Genomic DNA, 16797 nt, shown 5'->3' with positions numbered 1-16797 from the left:
CGGGGTGTTTGTGCTGGTTGTAATTATAGTACGTGTTCAAGGAGGGAACAGCCAATCAGTGATAAAATTTCATACCACCAAGCATTACATTCAAAACAGCAGCGAGCGACGAACACGCCTCATTTTTCTGTTGCCTAAGATGCTCGGTGTCTGCCACTGGCTGTGGCAGGCTGCACGTGAGGAGTTTCCGTCACTGATGGTACAAGCAGATTTTTCACGTGTCGTTTTACATAATGTTCATGGTTAATTGCCATTTATTTTTCTTCTTAAATAAGAACCCAAAACTTTAGTTACTGTGTTTCTGAAGTACAGTGTGTTCTGTTTAAACACCAGCGCTGACGATGAGGGCCCCCAGCAGATCGGTATGGCTCACGCTGTCGCTGTTGCCTCAGACCAGCACCGAGATTGCGTGGCTGCTGAGCGCTCTGCAAAAGTTGAAGAGGAGCAATTGCAGGAAACAGAAAAGAACCTGGCTTCAAAGGTAGAATTCCGTAATGTTTTTTCTTATTCCATATGGTGTTTTTGACGTGATTAGTACTTAATTCTAAAATAAGCGCCTTATCGGTGAGATTTTCTGAATGTGATGTTTATAATCCCAGAGTTACAGTACTTAATCCTGTTTAATGCTACGTAGAATCAGCATCATCCATATAAATGTCCTATGTAGAAATAGCATCACTCACGGTAAATGTCTGATTATAATAACCTTAGAATGAAATACAAGAACTGGAAGTGGATATACCCAATCTGTAACTGTTTATTTGGTACATTTATTCACAATTTCATTTTCAGTATTTAAATATAAAAAATCCATTCAGGAATTCTTTTCTAATGCTTACCATGTATGGTGCAAACATTGTTGTGGATGAAGATCTTACGTTTTGGCACTGTCTTGAATCTGTCAGTGATGACAGTATTTTGTATGAAGGCAATGGGACCTTCAGGCTGCTAAGCTTTATGTGGGATGATGGGCAGGGAGAGCAGAAGGTAGTTCCTGCTCCACCCCGTGGGCCTCAATGCACGCATGGTGGTGAGGGAGAATATAAAGCAATGTTAGAGTACAAATAACCCTCGCTATTTTTTTGTGTTGCAATATTTAGTGGCTTAAAAATACAGCTACAAAAGTATTGCTCATGGTTGCTTGAATCATGTCGGTATACCCTCTGCCTGAGTCAGAGCAAAATCTGTGTATGTTGTGATGAGACTGCCTTACTTCTATCTGCGTGCAGTCACTGAAGCCATAACTCTGGGTGTCAAAGAGATTTTTTTGTATGCTGTAAACACGTTCAGCTCTGCTGTGCCACCAAAATTAGCTGGTTTACAGATTGTGAAATCAAACATGGAAGAAGGAAAAATCTTGTTAATATGATGATTTATTGGAGATTGCCTTGTTCTTGGATTTCATGAACTAAAAACAAGAGAAGACAAAATGTAAGAAAAAGGAGGGGAATCAGGGGGGAAATTTAAGTAGAAAAGAAAGTAGAAGAAAACATGTAGAAGAGAATAAGAGAACAGTGGGGATTTATGGCATGACAGCATTTGTCCATTGATGGATGGCTACTGCTGGTTGAAATTTTTAGAGCTGAAAAAGTTAAAGGACTTCCTGTCTGCAGCAGATATATTTGGTATTTCAGCTCTGTGTATTCAGTTCTCTGTGAGGCAGGAAATAGCTTTGAAATGCAGCAATTTCCTCCCTAGAAGAGCGGCTTACCTTGCAGATATTAAAATCAATAGTAGTGCATGTGTCTGCCACTATGTATTTAGTTTGAAATGGATGATGACATTTTTTATTGGGTAAAGGAATTATTTAAAATAAAATGGTCTGACGGAGAGATAACAGAAGAAACTTTTGGAAGTATTTGTTCAGTAGCAAAGGATTCTCATATTGTTACTCTGCCTCAGAAGAGCCATGTTGACCCATTCACCATTGTTCTATCACTATCTGCCTGTCCCAAGTCCTGATCCATCCAAGTCCTGATCACAAAGATACCAGGCTTTGGAGATGTTCAGCTGATGCTGGGAATACATTTCTTTTCATGGTAGTAGTCTGTGAACAACTGAATTAGGAATGGGATTTCTGTTGTAGTGGTTCTACATATTTTTAGAATGCGGGGTTGGTTTTTGTTTATTTTTCACAATGGGAGCAGGTGCGGGATAACCTGAAGAAAGACACAGAACTTAAACTGTGGTGAAGAGACGAGTGATAGGAATTGCCTTTTAGCAGTGCTCTCTGTGGAGCTCTTTCATGTTTCACTACTTTCCTCTTTAAGAAACTGCATTGTACAGGCAAGTTATCTGATCGCAAAGTCTGAAAAAGTCGCTTGGCAGAATCAAGAACCAGTGTGTTTCCAGGCAGACAGTCTGATTACTTGATCTAATCTAGCTAATAGATATTAGCATAATTATACATCAGGCATAGTCTGGGTCTAAAACAGGCACTTCAGCAGGTATATGGAATACCTTCCCAATATATCATGGTTTAGTTTGTATCTCATGACTCTGCAGTATTTTTTCCTTATCCAATTTTTTCTCCAGTATTTCTTGTTACCAAATGTCAGAGTTACTAATTTTTGGTTTCTAATATAAATTGATCCTGTCTGCATGTCTGGTAAGTGAATAGTGAAGTATTATACCTATTTTCTTAAGCTCAGTCACAGATAGGCAATATATTTTTTCAAAGGAGTATAGCTATTTTTAAATGCAGCAGGAACATGACAGACAGAAAAAAATATTCTGCTGCAAGTATATGGTTTGTTTTTGATTAGTACAAACGTTAATATTTTTCCTCTGACTTATGTTTGTGTTGTCTTTTTAAGTAGTTTAGATGTGGATAATGGCATAAAGAACATTATTGTTAAGTATATAAAGTCTAGAGGAGTCCAGTCAGTGAAATTAGACATGCTCAGTAATTTTTATATTGGCGTAATTGTTCACATGAGCATATATGATGCATTCTACAAAATCTGCAGGAAGTCTGATCTCACACCTGCAGCGCTTACCTGTGTCTTCTCAGCATCTCTTGGGAAGCTGCCAAGTTCAAGGCCTGATTTTGGTCTGGGTGCCACGTTTTTCATAGATGACGGGGGAAAGAGAAATATCCAGGCATGGTCTGATAGTGCAGTTGAGTAGTATCATTAAGGAGAAGGAATGCCTTGCTGGCTAATTTTTGGTTATAAAATAAAACTTTGTTGCCAGAATGACTAGAAAGATATAACTTTGTCATCATGTGTCTTTTTTTTTTAAACAAACAAACACATCACTGGGTGGTGGAACAAGTGAATCAATTCTAAATAATTTAATTGGAACACACTAAGCTGTATGGCTGCCCCTGCACAGATCTCGCTTTTCCTGTCATGTTGTAAGATATGGCCTGTGTTTTGTTGATCACGGCTCTGGACCTTTATCCCTAAAAGCATACATTATTGGTGGGCAGCAAAGGAAAGCAAAGTACTTTTTTTTTTTTTTTTTTATCCTGCTTGTTTTACGTGCCATGTGATCGTAGTCTCCTTGGAGCTATCCAGCCGCCCATCACTTGCCTTGGTATCTTCTCGTCTGCAACTTTCTGCACTTAGAGTGACTAGCCACTGGAGGGCATGTGATATTCAGTAATTGAATGGCAATCCCTTACCAGATGCGACTTCGTACCCCACCCAGAGGAAACAAGAAACTTCCCCCTTTCACAGTAGGTAGAAACCGATTCAAATTCTCCAGTAATTGCTGCTGGAACAGCAACTTTCTGAAACAGTAGTGATTATGTGATAATCCTTGGAAGTATATTAATAAAATGGAAAATGGAGGGGGAGAATTGTGGACTGCCTGTGCTCATGTTTGACTGGTTTGGTAGGGGTAACACTGGAGTAGTATGGAGTTAAAATGGAATTGGCGTATATGCAAAGAGGAATAAAAATGAAAGTTTAGCAAAAGGAAAACGTCATGATTGATATTCTTCAAAGAATGCCATACAAGTTATACAATGGCACTAGAATGGAAGAATCAGTTTTAGTATACCTGTTGCTAATATGATAGTTATGAGGAGATTCACCTTGTGAGCTAGGTTATAGTCTTGCCTCATTTAGGTGTCAAGGCAAGTGAATTGCACGTTTCCTCTCTAGCTGCGACCCAATTAGCTTGTTGAAAGGCAGTGTTGTCCAGAGTGCCTTGTTCCGTTCATCTTCTGAGGTGCCAATTGCTCGTACAGCAAGGAGGAGGAGGAGACAGAGGTGCAGGGACTGCCCTCTTCCCCTCATCAGACTACGGAATTGCCTCAGCACGTATGGGGCAGTCATACACACTGCACTGTTCATATGGAGTCTGGACACAGGGTGGGTTGCAGACTGCAGAAGTCTTGGGAAAGCACATCTTCCTTGGGATCTAGTTTACATGTTGCTTGCAAAGTGCAGGAAGTGATTTTTCTGTTCTGTCCTCACGGGGAAGTGAAGTGTTTCAGTTTTACAAAAGTAACGGTGTGTAGACAAGCTGCCGCTAGATGGTGGTCATGAAGTGGAGGATTTTAGCGTGCACAGGACCAACAGAGCAGGCAAGCTGAAAAGAGCTTTCCCAGCCCTCCATACCTTCTCACAGCATGGACTTTCCAAACTACACTACTTAGACCCCTGTGCATCCCTTGGGCATTTTCAGGCCTTGCTTGAAGAGAAACCTCTATCTCAGGACGTTTGTCCCTATGGCTGGACAGTGCTCCTTGCGTAACAGCTTCTGAGCTATTGCACCAAACAGATTTACGGTCAGAATTGTTAGATGCCAGCATAGCTTGTGCATTATTTTAAAACCACTTAGGTTTAGCAGGTAATCACTGCAGCAAAGAGAGACGTATGGCAGCCAACTTTGCAAAAAAATACATGGAGACTCTTAACATTTTCGGTGTGATGTTCTGTTTTGTGCAGTTAGCAGAGTCAGTAGGCTCTGCTTCAAGTACGTTTTCAGATGTGGGGCATTTTCGGTCTCATTCAAATACTCTCAGAAGTTTTCTTGTTTCATTGGGAAAGTTTGGAAAAAATAGCTGAGAGTGGTTTTGCTTTGCATTCTTTACAGATTTAATTGTCAAAACTCATAGCTGGTAAACAACTAAACAGGGTAGATGTTGCAGCTGGGTTACAGCAGAATTCCCTTTCCAGCTCTTACTATGTCCTGTGAGAAGAGGATGCTTCAGGTTAACGTAGCAATGAAGTTTAAAAGATGTTCTTTCTTTGCTACCAATGTGTGAACATTTAATAATATCAGCAAGGTAGGCAGACTCAAGCTGAATGGCTTTTTGACAGTTGATGAATGGCCTTACTCCTGTTTCATTGTTTGAGATAAGAATTGTATGCAATATTTAGAATTAGATAAATCCTCTTCCTCAACAATGTAGTAACCTCTCTGGATGAATGACAGCTTTAAATAGGATCTGTATAAATAAAGCGCTGGGGAATTTACAGCCAAGCTGCAGGATTATGTATTTTGTTCCCATATTAAGCACTCACATATGACGAATGATTTTTGGGCAGAGGGAAATTGTCAGCAGTCAGCATTTCATGGGATGTGATGATCTCAGTTTCCTGCATCTCTGCCCATTCTGGGGATGCACCAGCTGATTCTGGATTTACTTAGCTACCTGATTTATTTAGGACATAATGAATGAACTGTGACTTGATTACGAGCCATCTGTAATGAGCTGGAGGTTTTTTGCATTTAGTCCTAATGGAGATCAATCTCTTCTCATAGTGCATGATTACTTTGTGCTGATGCACAGGGAGATCATTCATTTCACACTCCCGGTTAGGAGAAATGCACTCACATACACCTTAAGGAACTAGCTGGAAATCACCTCACCAGGTACCCTGCTGCTTGTGTTATTCTTTTTCCGTGTAATACATGTGCAGTAGAACAGACTACAAGGAGATTTTTAGCATCAAAAATAAATGGTATGTGTAACGACACGTACCAGTATTTAGGGTGCCCCACAGCAGCCGGTGATGAGTGCCTGCGGTGCGGCTGCGCTCAGGGCACAGCTGACCCCGACAAGCAGCCCAGCCCTTGGGGGTCCCTGGGAGTGTTACTGCTGTGCTCTCTGAAGGGGAATGCCTTCTTTGCTTCTTACAGACCCGTCCGTGTCTGTGGGCACAAGAAAAAGAAGGTTGCACTTTGTTTCTCCCTGTGACAGGAGAAGAGCTTTCTGTGCAACCTGCCTGCAAGCAGGGGACCAGGCAGCGTGGTGGTCCTGCTCCTAACTGCTGCAAACTGAGCACGTCCTGCAGCCGTGTTTGTTCCTAGGCTAACCACAGAAGCAGGAGCTTTCTTTCTGTTTTTGTGACTTAACAGCATCGTTATTTTCCACTCTGCTTCTTCGCTACTAGTTTCCAGAAGCAGGTGCTTTCATTCTGGTCAGCACTGTTTTTTCCTTCAACTGACAGACATGGATTACGGGTTTTTACTGAACAAGATGGCTCAACAGCCCACAGAGTGTATTTGTTTTTTGTCTTGTGGAGCATGGTTCTGGCAGAAGTCTTGAAAATATAAAAGGAGAAAAAAATAGCTATCTAATTAAGGTCTACAAAGAAGACAATGAATTTTGTCTGAAAAGACTCAAATTTCTTCTCGAAAGAACCTACCCAGTGCTCACATGCACAGAGAAACAATGTGAAGCCTGGAGACATTCCTGCATCACAGCTGCGTGTTCAGTAGCAAAGCAAATCCAGGTGTGCTTATATTGGATGTGCTGCTGGCCCCAACGCTTCTGTACATGAGCAGCCAGTTCTAAAATTGCCGAGGTGCACTGGAAATGGAAGCGGTTAAGGATTAGACTTACTCTTTTAAAGAGATTGGGGTCTTTCCGAATGACCATTCCTTGGCAGGTGCAAGACACTGCTGCTGTGTTCCTGGCAGCCAGGCTCTTGGCACGAACACAATTTGTCCAGATCTCCTTTGAAGGAGCTTGAGCAACGGCAAACTCATGGTCGGGTGCCTTACCTATTGGTGCAACATACTTATGCACATACTGCCTTTAGTTTCAGTTTTCCAGAAGCATACATAATGAGCTGTTGCTGAGTTAAACCTGCATTATTACTAGGCACTGAAATTAGAATCAAAGATCTAATCTGTAATAGAAGATTTAAACTTTTTTTTTTTTTTTTTGTGGAGAATTCATGAAAAAAATCCATAAACGTATCACTTCAGAGACAAGGACATAGACTTAATTTACGAAAAAAACATTTCCTTGACCATCAGCTGAAATCGGCCAGGCTCAAATTACAAACAGCATCACACAGGAATATAACTTCTACTTGAACTCTCTAATCTCCAATTATGCAAACTTCATTGGAGTCATCTGACTCAGAGAAGCAGAAAACTTGAGTCATTTGACTCACTGAAGCATCCATTTCTTTTAAATGCACATTGGGCATTCTAACGCAGAAACACCGCTGGGTCTGGATGAGTTGTGAAATCCACACAGAACAAATCCACCCGAATTCACTCAGAAACCCAAACATTCTCCTGTGATACGGTAACTGTAGGACCCATAAGAAAGATGACACTCATTACATGTTAGTTAATGACACAGTGATAAACATCGCAGGAGACTGACTGCTATAAATATTTGAGCTCATTAAAGCACAAAGTCATTCTCTTGCGAGGAAGTTTTCATCCTGTCCTGCAGCGAGAGTGCTGGGGAGGTTGCAAAGAACTCGTCACCTGCTGCCAGCGCGCACTGCTCTTCTAAAGACGTGCTCTGAGGAAAGCATCAGAAGCCATCAGCAAATCCCTGCTACACGGGCGTTCCCAAGATGAGAACACAAGCAAATTCCAGTATGATATTGTAATGATATGGGAAATCATTATGGAGTAAGCTGAGCAGAATATTGATACTGCAGGGTAGAAAAGCACATTTAGGCATACCATGTAAAATGTCCTTAGCACAAAGAAAGGCCAAGATATCAACCAAAAAAAAAAAAAAAAAAAAAAAAAAGAAAAACTGCCAAAAAGGACGGTTTCAAACACCTTTTTCCTGTCATTTCTTGTTTTGCAAAGCTGTCATCGATTTTCTCATGAAGTGAAAAAATCAGGATACTTTAATCGGGAAGTAACTGAATAAGCAAACAGACAAAAAACTGCTGGCATTGAGAAACTATAAAGAACAGTGCTCCAGCAGATAGATCGGTAAATAAGAGGCACCGTTCACTTTCCAAAAAAATGCCCATTGGAAATTAAGGTTTGCAGCCGATGTATTTTGCTGGGCTCCAGGATCGCTCTTGGCAGGCTCAGCCGCGCTCCCTCCCTGCCGGCCGTGTCCCAGCGTAACACGGGCGCGCCCCGCTCCGGCTCCGTCTCTCTCGGCAGCTCTCGCATCCTCGCCGCGCTGCAGCCGGGCGTTCTCGCTGCCGCTGTACGCCTCCACGCGTGCTTCCTAACTTAGCGCTGCAGGAGACAGCCTGCAGCCTCCTTCTGTACCCGTCCGAGTCGCTCAGTGTTTCTCCCGGGATGTTGCCAAAACACACATCTGTCTTGAAGCACGGAGGAGAAATTTGAGAAGGCGGTGCAGAACTCGGCTCAGCCGTAGAGGACGCTGTGCTGGCAACACTCGGGTGAGGCAGGGCGAGCTGCCGGCCGACCAGACTGCCCCAGCCGAGCAGAGCAGGTGCATGGGAGCAAGGGTAACAGCTCCGGTCTGACAGCCGAGAGTCAGGGCGCGCATGGATGACTGACGTTTCCTGACTAGTTCGGAGCAGGCACTTCCTGCTCAGGTAGGAGTACAGAACAGGGTCTGGTTTTATTTTTTGAGGCCACTCTCCTGTTTATGTGTGTTATCTTTAGGTTGTTTTTTTTTTTTTCCTCCGAGATGGGGAATTATGGACATGTTAACTTCAGCCCTTCTTTCCCATTGTTCAGCATTTAGTGAGCATAATTGCTTCACTGAGGTCAGTGCCACTTTTAATTGCCCTCTGCAGTACTTATTTAGGAGAAGGACTGGCACAGGGCTGCTGTACTGCGAGACTCAACATCTCGAGCTGTTCTAATCTTAAGCCATTCAGCTCTCTGATTTTGATGAGATTTAGTTCTTCTTTCAGCACATTTACAATTTAGTTATTAGAAAGATGGAAATAAAGAGTGACATTTCCCGGGGTGCTCTTACTATTTAACTTTTTCACTTCCAAATTAGCATCACCCTGTCCTAAGGACGCTGGCTGTTTGAAGAGTTAACTTTTATCTTCCTCACCAGAACATCCATCTGAATACAGTGAATACAGTGCATTTTAAAAGCACCTGCCTTACGTTTACATTCCCGGCCCTTTGACTGACCCAAGCAGCCTGCACTCTGAAGATGAGCAATGAAATTACACTGTGCCCTATTTTTCCCCACTTCCACGCATTCAGTTTGAAACTGTACATAAAGGGAAGTTAACCAACAAACAGACTGTGGAGATGACTGTAATCAGTGTAGCACCAAAGCGTAAAAATACATAAATAATGAGACCACTTAAAAAAAAAAAGAAAGCGTCCATAACAAAATACATCCACCGCATCACAGAAGGTCTGAGCTGGGTGCTGGCCCACATCCTGCTGCTTTTGATCCTGATTAAAGTCTCACCTGAGAGGTAAGAATGATTCAAAGATGTCAGCAGATTCAAAGGAAGATCAGAGCAGACTATGATCCTGTCAGACCATTCCTTATTATCCAGCGCTGATCTAAAGCGCCCTGGGACAATGCCGTACCAAATAAATACTTTTGGCTCAGTAAGTTACGGGTGTAGCAGATGACCAACACTGATCCGCATTCATCTTTGTAGCAAAGCTTGCACACGACTTTGAAGGCAGTTAGAATTACGGTGCAAGATCAGTGACCAAACTGTTCTTACCAGAAACAAACTCAAATTGAATTAAATGGAAACTATTTCCTACCTTAAAAGGAGAAAACTGAAGTCCAGGGAAGAAAAGGCACCACCTGCACAACGCTGTCCCTCGGTAACACATTACGCTGCAATCAGTGCGGAGTTGCTTGGCTGTGTAAGAGAGGTAAGATCCAACTCATTGCTTCTGCTGGGCTGTTTACCCCTTCGTTTCTTTCCCCTAGTACAGCTAGGGGGCAGAAGTAGCCCCCCAACCAAGTAAGGAAAAATGAATTTGCCTTAACTGAACTTGGAGCAGTTCTGCTTACCTTTACCTGTCATCATTGCACCGACACAACCAGGACATTTGCAGACACTGAAAACTGAAGAAATTTGCTATGATGGGGAACAAAAACTATGAACAATACAAAGTTAACTCTACAGCATGAGGAAAGTACATGGTTAGTAATATCATCAGTGATTTGGATTGTAAATAATCTGAGGGAAATGCAGACAAACTGGAGACTATACTCTCTGAAAGCAAGAAGATAGAAATTTTACTGGGGGGAACAAGGGGAAGAGGAGTGCTGATTCCCCAATGGCCTGTATCTAAAGTCTTTGGGGAATAAAGGGTGAGTAGGACACAACTTCATGCTTTGGTATGCCAGCCTGACACCTTTGGAACACGCGCACTGTGGAATGCTGAGAAAATGGCCAAAGCGAGCCTGATGCATTTAACCTGATTTTAAAGAATGCAGTTGCACCTTGCATTCACGGTATTTGCTTTTGAAATACCACACGCAGAAAATAATTTTAAAAAAAGAACAGGGACCAGCTTTCCATGGATGAGACTTCCATATTTATTGTTCTTCCATGTGCATAGAAAATGGCAGTGAAGTTTTTTGTTTGTTTTTGTATGAAATATTCATAGAATGGGAATGGGAGAGGTGTAGGTATGCTGAACTGGACTTTGTGCTTCAAAATTATGCTATTAATTGTAATTTTTTTTTTAATTTATAACATTTTCTTGGATTTTTTTTGTGTACGATGTTTCAAATCTCTTTCAAAATGACACACTGCATTACAAATGGATGGCACTTTAAACCAATGTGGCATTTCCATATTTACACCAATGAAAGAAATTTACACGACATAATAGCATACAATCTTGACATTTAGTAATATCAATAAAACAAGGGCATCCATTTTATTTTTTTCTGTACAAACTATCAGAACAAGACTTTTATTCACATAAAAAACAGGTTTAATTTGCTCTGACCTACACACTTTCCAAATTCATTTTACTCAATTCTCAAACCTTTCGTCACATCGCCCGCACCCTCACCAGACTACAGAAGCTACAAGTAATAATACCTAACATCTAAACAGAGCAAAGAAACATCCCTTCCAGTTTTTCTCTCTGACGATTCCTCACTCAAAACCCCCCCCCAGCAAAAACTAAAACAAAAAAAAACCCAAACCAAAGCCAAATGCCCTCCAAAACCCAAACCAAAAGCCTTCCTTGTTTCCTCTTATTTCACCTTCAGATTTCAGAACCAAGACATCAAATGAGGCCATTCCATTTCTTCTCAAGCACGATGAGAAATATACTGTTTTTTTGTTTTTTTTTTTTTTTCCTTTGATGCTACACCCAGGAGTCAGGTGAACCCGGGTACTGTTCTGCTCTATAAGAAGATCGTCTGGTGGAATAAAAGTCTACATAATTTGTGGTTGATTTCAGTCCATATTGTGTTGTGTAGTCTGAAGCAGCAGGAAAGTGAACTCGATCGTCGAAGTACGGGTCTTCGTAGCTGTGTGGGGACTGCAGGTATAACCTGTACGCCTCGTAGTTCTTTCTGTTGGCATCTTCTTGACTGTAGTACAGCTGCTGATGCTGTTGACAATGTGAAAGAAAAATAAACTCTTACAATTTAATTAAACAGAGAAAACACTTGTTTCTAAAACTTATACACGTTATACACAGTTTCCCTAAGCAGTTAAATGTTGCTCTTCCAATGATGAAAACTGCATGAAATGGCCCTAAGGCTGCAGGTAAGACTAATGCAGGAGAAACCTCTCAGCTTGCCTCCAGGTCACCTCCTGCACCCACTGCGAAGCCAGTAACTCTGCACAGCCGCATTTTTAGGGCACGCGTAGAAAATACAGAACCTGACCATACCTACCAGAAATACCTGCCAAGTCAGAAAAGTGGCCTGAGATCCAACTGTACTAAGAGCATACTGAGAGGAGGGAATATAGAAAGAGAACACAGCGGTAAACTGACAGCGGCTTAGGCACTTCTGAGGACAGCAATGCTCAGCAACGGATTAACAATGGTGTAGATACTCTCCACAAAAAACATTCTGACATTACAAAGTATACTCAAACTCTTTAAAGTTCCATTAAAGCACCATATGCTGAGTTGTGTTATTTCATTTTAAAATAAGATTTCATAGTCACCTGTAGCCGTCTGTTCTGTTCTCTCGCTGGTGAGGAATAGGAACTGATGTAAATTGGTGAAGTTTTGCTGGAACCTGTGAGAAAATAGGTTTGGGCATCAACTTCAGTCTTTATTTTTTTGTCTTTGTGCTTTCATTTTACCTAGAAAAAATTATGCAGCACTCTAACAATTAATTCTGCAGATTCTATAGTTTACTAATAATCTAATAATAAAATACAGGTGACTGTTATCGCTCAGCAGTAGTTAAACCGAAACCCAAATGCTTTTGTTCTTTTCCCTGTGTGTGTGCTGCTGATGACCTTGAAAATGAGGAATTTATTTCTCCCCATTTACTGACATCTCTTATTTTGTGACGTGAAGAAGGAAAAGCAAAATCAGGGGATGTGTGAAATACTGGTATAGCTTTATAATAAAATAACGATATGTATGCATATAAAAATAATGTTTGATTATAACATGGAATGTGTATAATAAAATAATTTTCTGCAGCAGATTTTTAAAACTAAAATAAGTTTTCCAAGCACCTCATCTTCCAGTTTATAAACAGATCTCCTCTTATTCATAGAATCAAAAAAGGGCTTGGTTTGGAAGGGACCTCAAAGACTATGATTCTGGTAATGTTTGTAATTTTAAAGAAAATAGCGGATAGATGTGAAAAACCTCTTCTGTTCCTTGTGCAATGAATAGAAATGAAAACAACATTAAAAGCAACATTTCTGCTAATGCAACTGTCCATATTATGACTGCATGAACTCCACACAGAAGGAATATTTGCTTATTCCAGCTAAGAGGTCACCTAACTAGCACCTTACCGGTATAGATGTCTTTATGTGTAATGATATCGCCATGGTTGTTATAATACTGCATAGAAGGTTGCGTTCTATCATATTCAGAGCGGGGTTCTCTAATTCCTAATAAAGCCGGTGATGAAGATGTGCTGCCAACTGATGAAAAAAGAAAGATTATCAGCCTGTGCAATAACAGCCCTTCTCAAACCTGACCTCTCCTTTCTCCTCATCCCCTCCTTCTCCAAGGATTAGCAAATGAGATGAGCAAACGCATGGGTAATGGCCAAAACTGTGTAGAGGCTTTCCTGTACGAAGGACTGCAATGATGAGAGCTATCAACAATGTACCATGAGATTATCATTTATACTTTTACAACCAGTCACCACTCCATAATGATTCAAAATATGTAAGAGACCTTACCCATTTCATTTTGGGTATAACATCTTGAGAATTTCCTGTAACAGAACTATTCAAATACAAATGTAACCATTAATTTGTTTGATAAAGTTCCTGATTTTATTTAAGTTACACTGTCACCCAGGACAGCTCAGAAAACATTACACTCTGCTGGGCTGAAGTGACCCACGCACAGACTTGTACTGTTTTTCATGCAGAAGTGAATCCTGGCCACTTGGTCAGCTCCAGTTGGCTGACACCCACTGTAAAATAACACAGTGTAATCCATTGCTTTTATTACAGTGAACAGTTGAATCTCCACTTCAGATGTGGACAGTCTGTCCAACCACCTCTTTTTCACAGACAACTCAACTGTTTTGTCAGCTTACATACTTACAAGAAATTCTAGAGATTCCCTTTAAAATATTAATCAATTATATCTTCTTCCAGTAGTTGTGTCCATTAGATAATATTCACAATTTTGCGTTATTAAGAATGGCTTAATTACTGATATTTTCCTAGCACACTCAAGGCTAACAAAGCTAATTTGGGGGAGCGTCATTCTGAAATTGGTCAACTTAATGTGTGCACTGAGTGACTTCAACAAAGAACAACTGCTACAGACCACGTACAAGGGTTCCACCACATCTACAGTGCGTGCTGCAATCTGCAGGGCTGTTCCCACAGTACTCTCTGCAGACATGGTTTATGCATTGAGCTTCCATCTTAATAGTTTAAGCTTGTTCGTGCTCAGGAACAGAAGAACAGGCACTTCCTGTTAGTATTTTTTTCTGCTCGGTGCTCTTGGAAGTACAACAGCCTCTGAATATTATGTTAGAATTTCCCATCTTATTTCCTACCCGCAGTTCACAGAACCGGAGCACCACAGTCATTCTGCTCGCATATCTTAGGGGGAGAGCTGCAGGAAAAGCCAGTCAGTTCCCAGAGCCTGAGCAGTTTTTGCTTCAGTGTCACTGCTTCTCTTGAGAAGATATTTTTGGTTCTGCCTGTAGATAGATGGCCTAAACAGGCCACAAATTCAAGGTGTTGTTTTGATGCCAGTATGTGCAACTTAGCAACTAGATGTAAGAGTACACAGAAACTGCCTTCTGTGTCATGAGGCTGGAGAGAGACAAAGGGGTGTTTGTTCAGGACAATCTCTCAGAATCTCAGAGCGCTGGGAGAAAACCGAACAGAAAGATCAGAACAACAGAATCCTCTAGGACTGATGACTGTAGTCTGCTGTTTTATGGCACCAGACAAAGAACTCAGTCCTGGGTGTTGTACGGCGGTGGCTGAGAGGAACTCTGGGCACGAAGGATGTGCTGCCTTTCCCTGAGTCACTACGGGATACTGCTGATAGCAAAATAAATCCCTGCCTGAGTCCCTGCTTTTCAGTCACCTGTTTCACAAAGGAGTGTGTGAGGGTTGTTCCTTTTATTTATGTAATTAAACAACTGTATTGTAGGAGCTGGTCAATTATTTCAGCAAATGGTAAATGTATATTTCTCAGTAGTAAGAGAGATCTATTCACATAAAAGCAGAAGGCAAATTGGATGTAATAAAACGCTAAATGCGGAGGATACAAAACCCACTGAAAGCCTTGCATGGCAGTCCTGTCACAAAGACCTAAATCCTACTCCTGGAGATGTTAAAGGAACAAAGGGCAGCTTACTGCAACAACGGGGAGTCAGAAGAGTAAGATATTTTGTATTTGTTTTGCTCATTCTAATGGAACAAAAATAGGTCCCTCACTTGTGGGCTTGCTCTGCTTGCTTTTAAGCACGAGGCCTGGCCTACAATGCCACACAGCTGAAAAGCAGTGATTTTGTAGAGGGAAACAGTGACAAAGCCCAGATGTCCACACGGTGCGCTCCGAGGATTTCACTTAGGACTAAATCTAATCTGGTCCCACAGGCTGGATGCCGTTATCAGCTGGAGGATCTTGGTGTCCTGGAAGCGCGCCATCTGAGTCAGATTCATCCCAAAGGAATACAATTCACACATTCTGAGACCATTTGAGCTTTTGTCATTAAGGGGTAAAAGGGGACATTTACTTCAAAGTGGCTTTATCCGAATGCAGAAGTGGAGACGCTCACGCCCTGTGGGATCTGCAACCTGCCAGCAGCGTCAGCCCGGGTAACACACAGCACTCACGGAGCACCTGGGCACTGTTTGTACGGTTAAATACAGAGAAGACACAGCAGGGCCCCGTGCTTTAGACAGAATGAGGAGTCAACCGAAAGGCCATCTGACTTCAAAGCATGAGATACAAGGTATCCCCTCAATAGATCTCTTGATGTGTCTCCACTGACCTGACTGTATAACAGGGGACATCTGCTGATTTGCTGTTGATAACGAAGGATGGGATTTGAATCTCTCTCGTTCCAGCGTCGACACTGGTGTAATGAAGTGACTCTGATTCCATCCATCCTGTGGAGTGGTAAAAACCAAAGAACATAAATTATTGCTTTACATTAACTTCAGAGTTTCTATACAACAGTTTTCCAGTGTAAGCTACTTTTGCAGTCTACCTTCTTATAAATGCTGCGGAGGTCTCGATACTGCCATAGTGTATTCAGTACCTGAGCAGCTGCCTTGACAACTTTCAGTGAAGACCTATGGAAATAAAGAATATTGCATCAGTAGAAAGCATTAACTCCACCTAAACAGAGCGATGTTCCTGAGTGATGGAGTAGCCTGAACTGTGCACCTGTGAAGAAAGCCAGGTCTTAGTAACGACTGCAGTACTACCACAGAAGTGTATTGGTCAGTGAGACTTTCTCCATTCTCAAGAGCACGGCTGGGGAATTGCTCTGGCTATTATTGAAAACAAAATCACGTCATCATGCCTGGTGTTGGTACCGAAGCAGGGATTTGAAGTTAAATCCCACAGCACATCTGTGTCAAACACGTGCCTTTTCCTGTCAGTGTGAAGATTCATCCGAGCACGTTTTTTGAAAGAAAAACGTGACTGAAAAAGGCTGAAAAATATTGCAGTTGATTGTGTCAGTCAAAGAGTAGACACTTCTAATCTGTTCAAAAGATTTTCCGAGTCAGAGTCACGTAGGTCAGGAAAGCCCCTCACGATGTCTGCAATCTCAGCCACCAGCTCCATACACCTCCACTACCGCGCGTCCCCGTGGCTCCTGCACACCTCCATGATGGCACTCGCTGTCACCCGGGGAAGCCCATCCCAGTGCCTGACCACCTCTCTGTGGGGAAATTCTTCCCACTAGCCAACCTAAACCTCTGCCAGCGCAACTCGTGGTCACTTCCTCTGGATTTCTTCTATGTGCACTGTTCCCTCACAGTCCTAAGTGCGACTTTC

General features: G+C 41.9%; 1 protein-coding gene and 1 long non-coding RNA gene across 10 annotated transcripts in view; one reads left to right on the top strand and one right to left on the bottom strand.

Annotated features, from left to right (window-relative positions):
* On the top strand, positions 3–15775 carry LOC110399233. Its single transcript, XR_002439029.1, has 3 exons — positions 3–199; positions 334–481; positions 15384–15775. It is a non-coding gene; the product is annotated as an uncharacterized LOC110399233 (long non-coding RNA).
* PKP4 (plakophilin 4) overlaps positions 10664–16797 on the bottom strand; it is a 64103-nt gene continuing 57969 nt past the window's right edge. For 6 of the 9 annotated variants that reach the window (XM_021397567.1, XM_021397565.1, XM_021397568.1 and 3 more), the window contains 5 exons: positions 16001–16085; positions 15782–15899; positions 13095–13226; positions 12282–12355; positions 10823–11715 (listed from right to left, as the gene is read on the bottom strand). In XM_021397567.1, coding sequence (XP_021253242.1) covers positions 11467–11715; positions 12282–12355; positions 13095–13226; positions 15782–15899; positions 16001–16085 — 658 coding nt within the window. In that variant the 3' untranslated portion in view covers positions 10823–11466. Of the gene's footprint in view, positions 11716–12281; positions 12356–13094; positions 13227–15781; positions 15900–16000; positions 16086–16797 lie in introns of all 9 variants that reach the window. The other 3 variants (XM_021397563.1, XM_021397564.1, XM_021397562.1) reach the window with 1 other exon arrangement.

Source organism: Numida meleagris, chromosome 5, assembly GCF_002078875.1.
Source record: "Numida meleagris isolate 19003 breed g44 Domestic line chromosome 5, NumMel1.0, whole genome shotgun sequence".
NCBI classification, from domain to species: Eukaryota; Metazoa; Chordata; class Aves; order Galliformes; family Numididae; genus Numida; species Numida meleagris.
The sequence above is the reverse complement of the archived record's forward strand: the minus strand, read 5'-3'. Positions and strand labels throughout refer to the sequence as shown.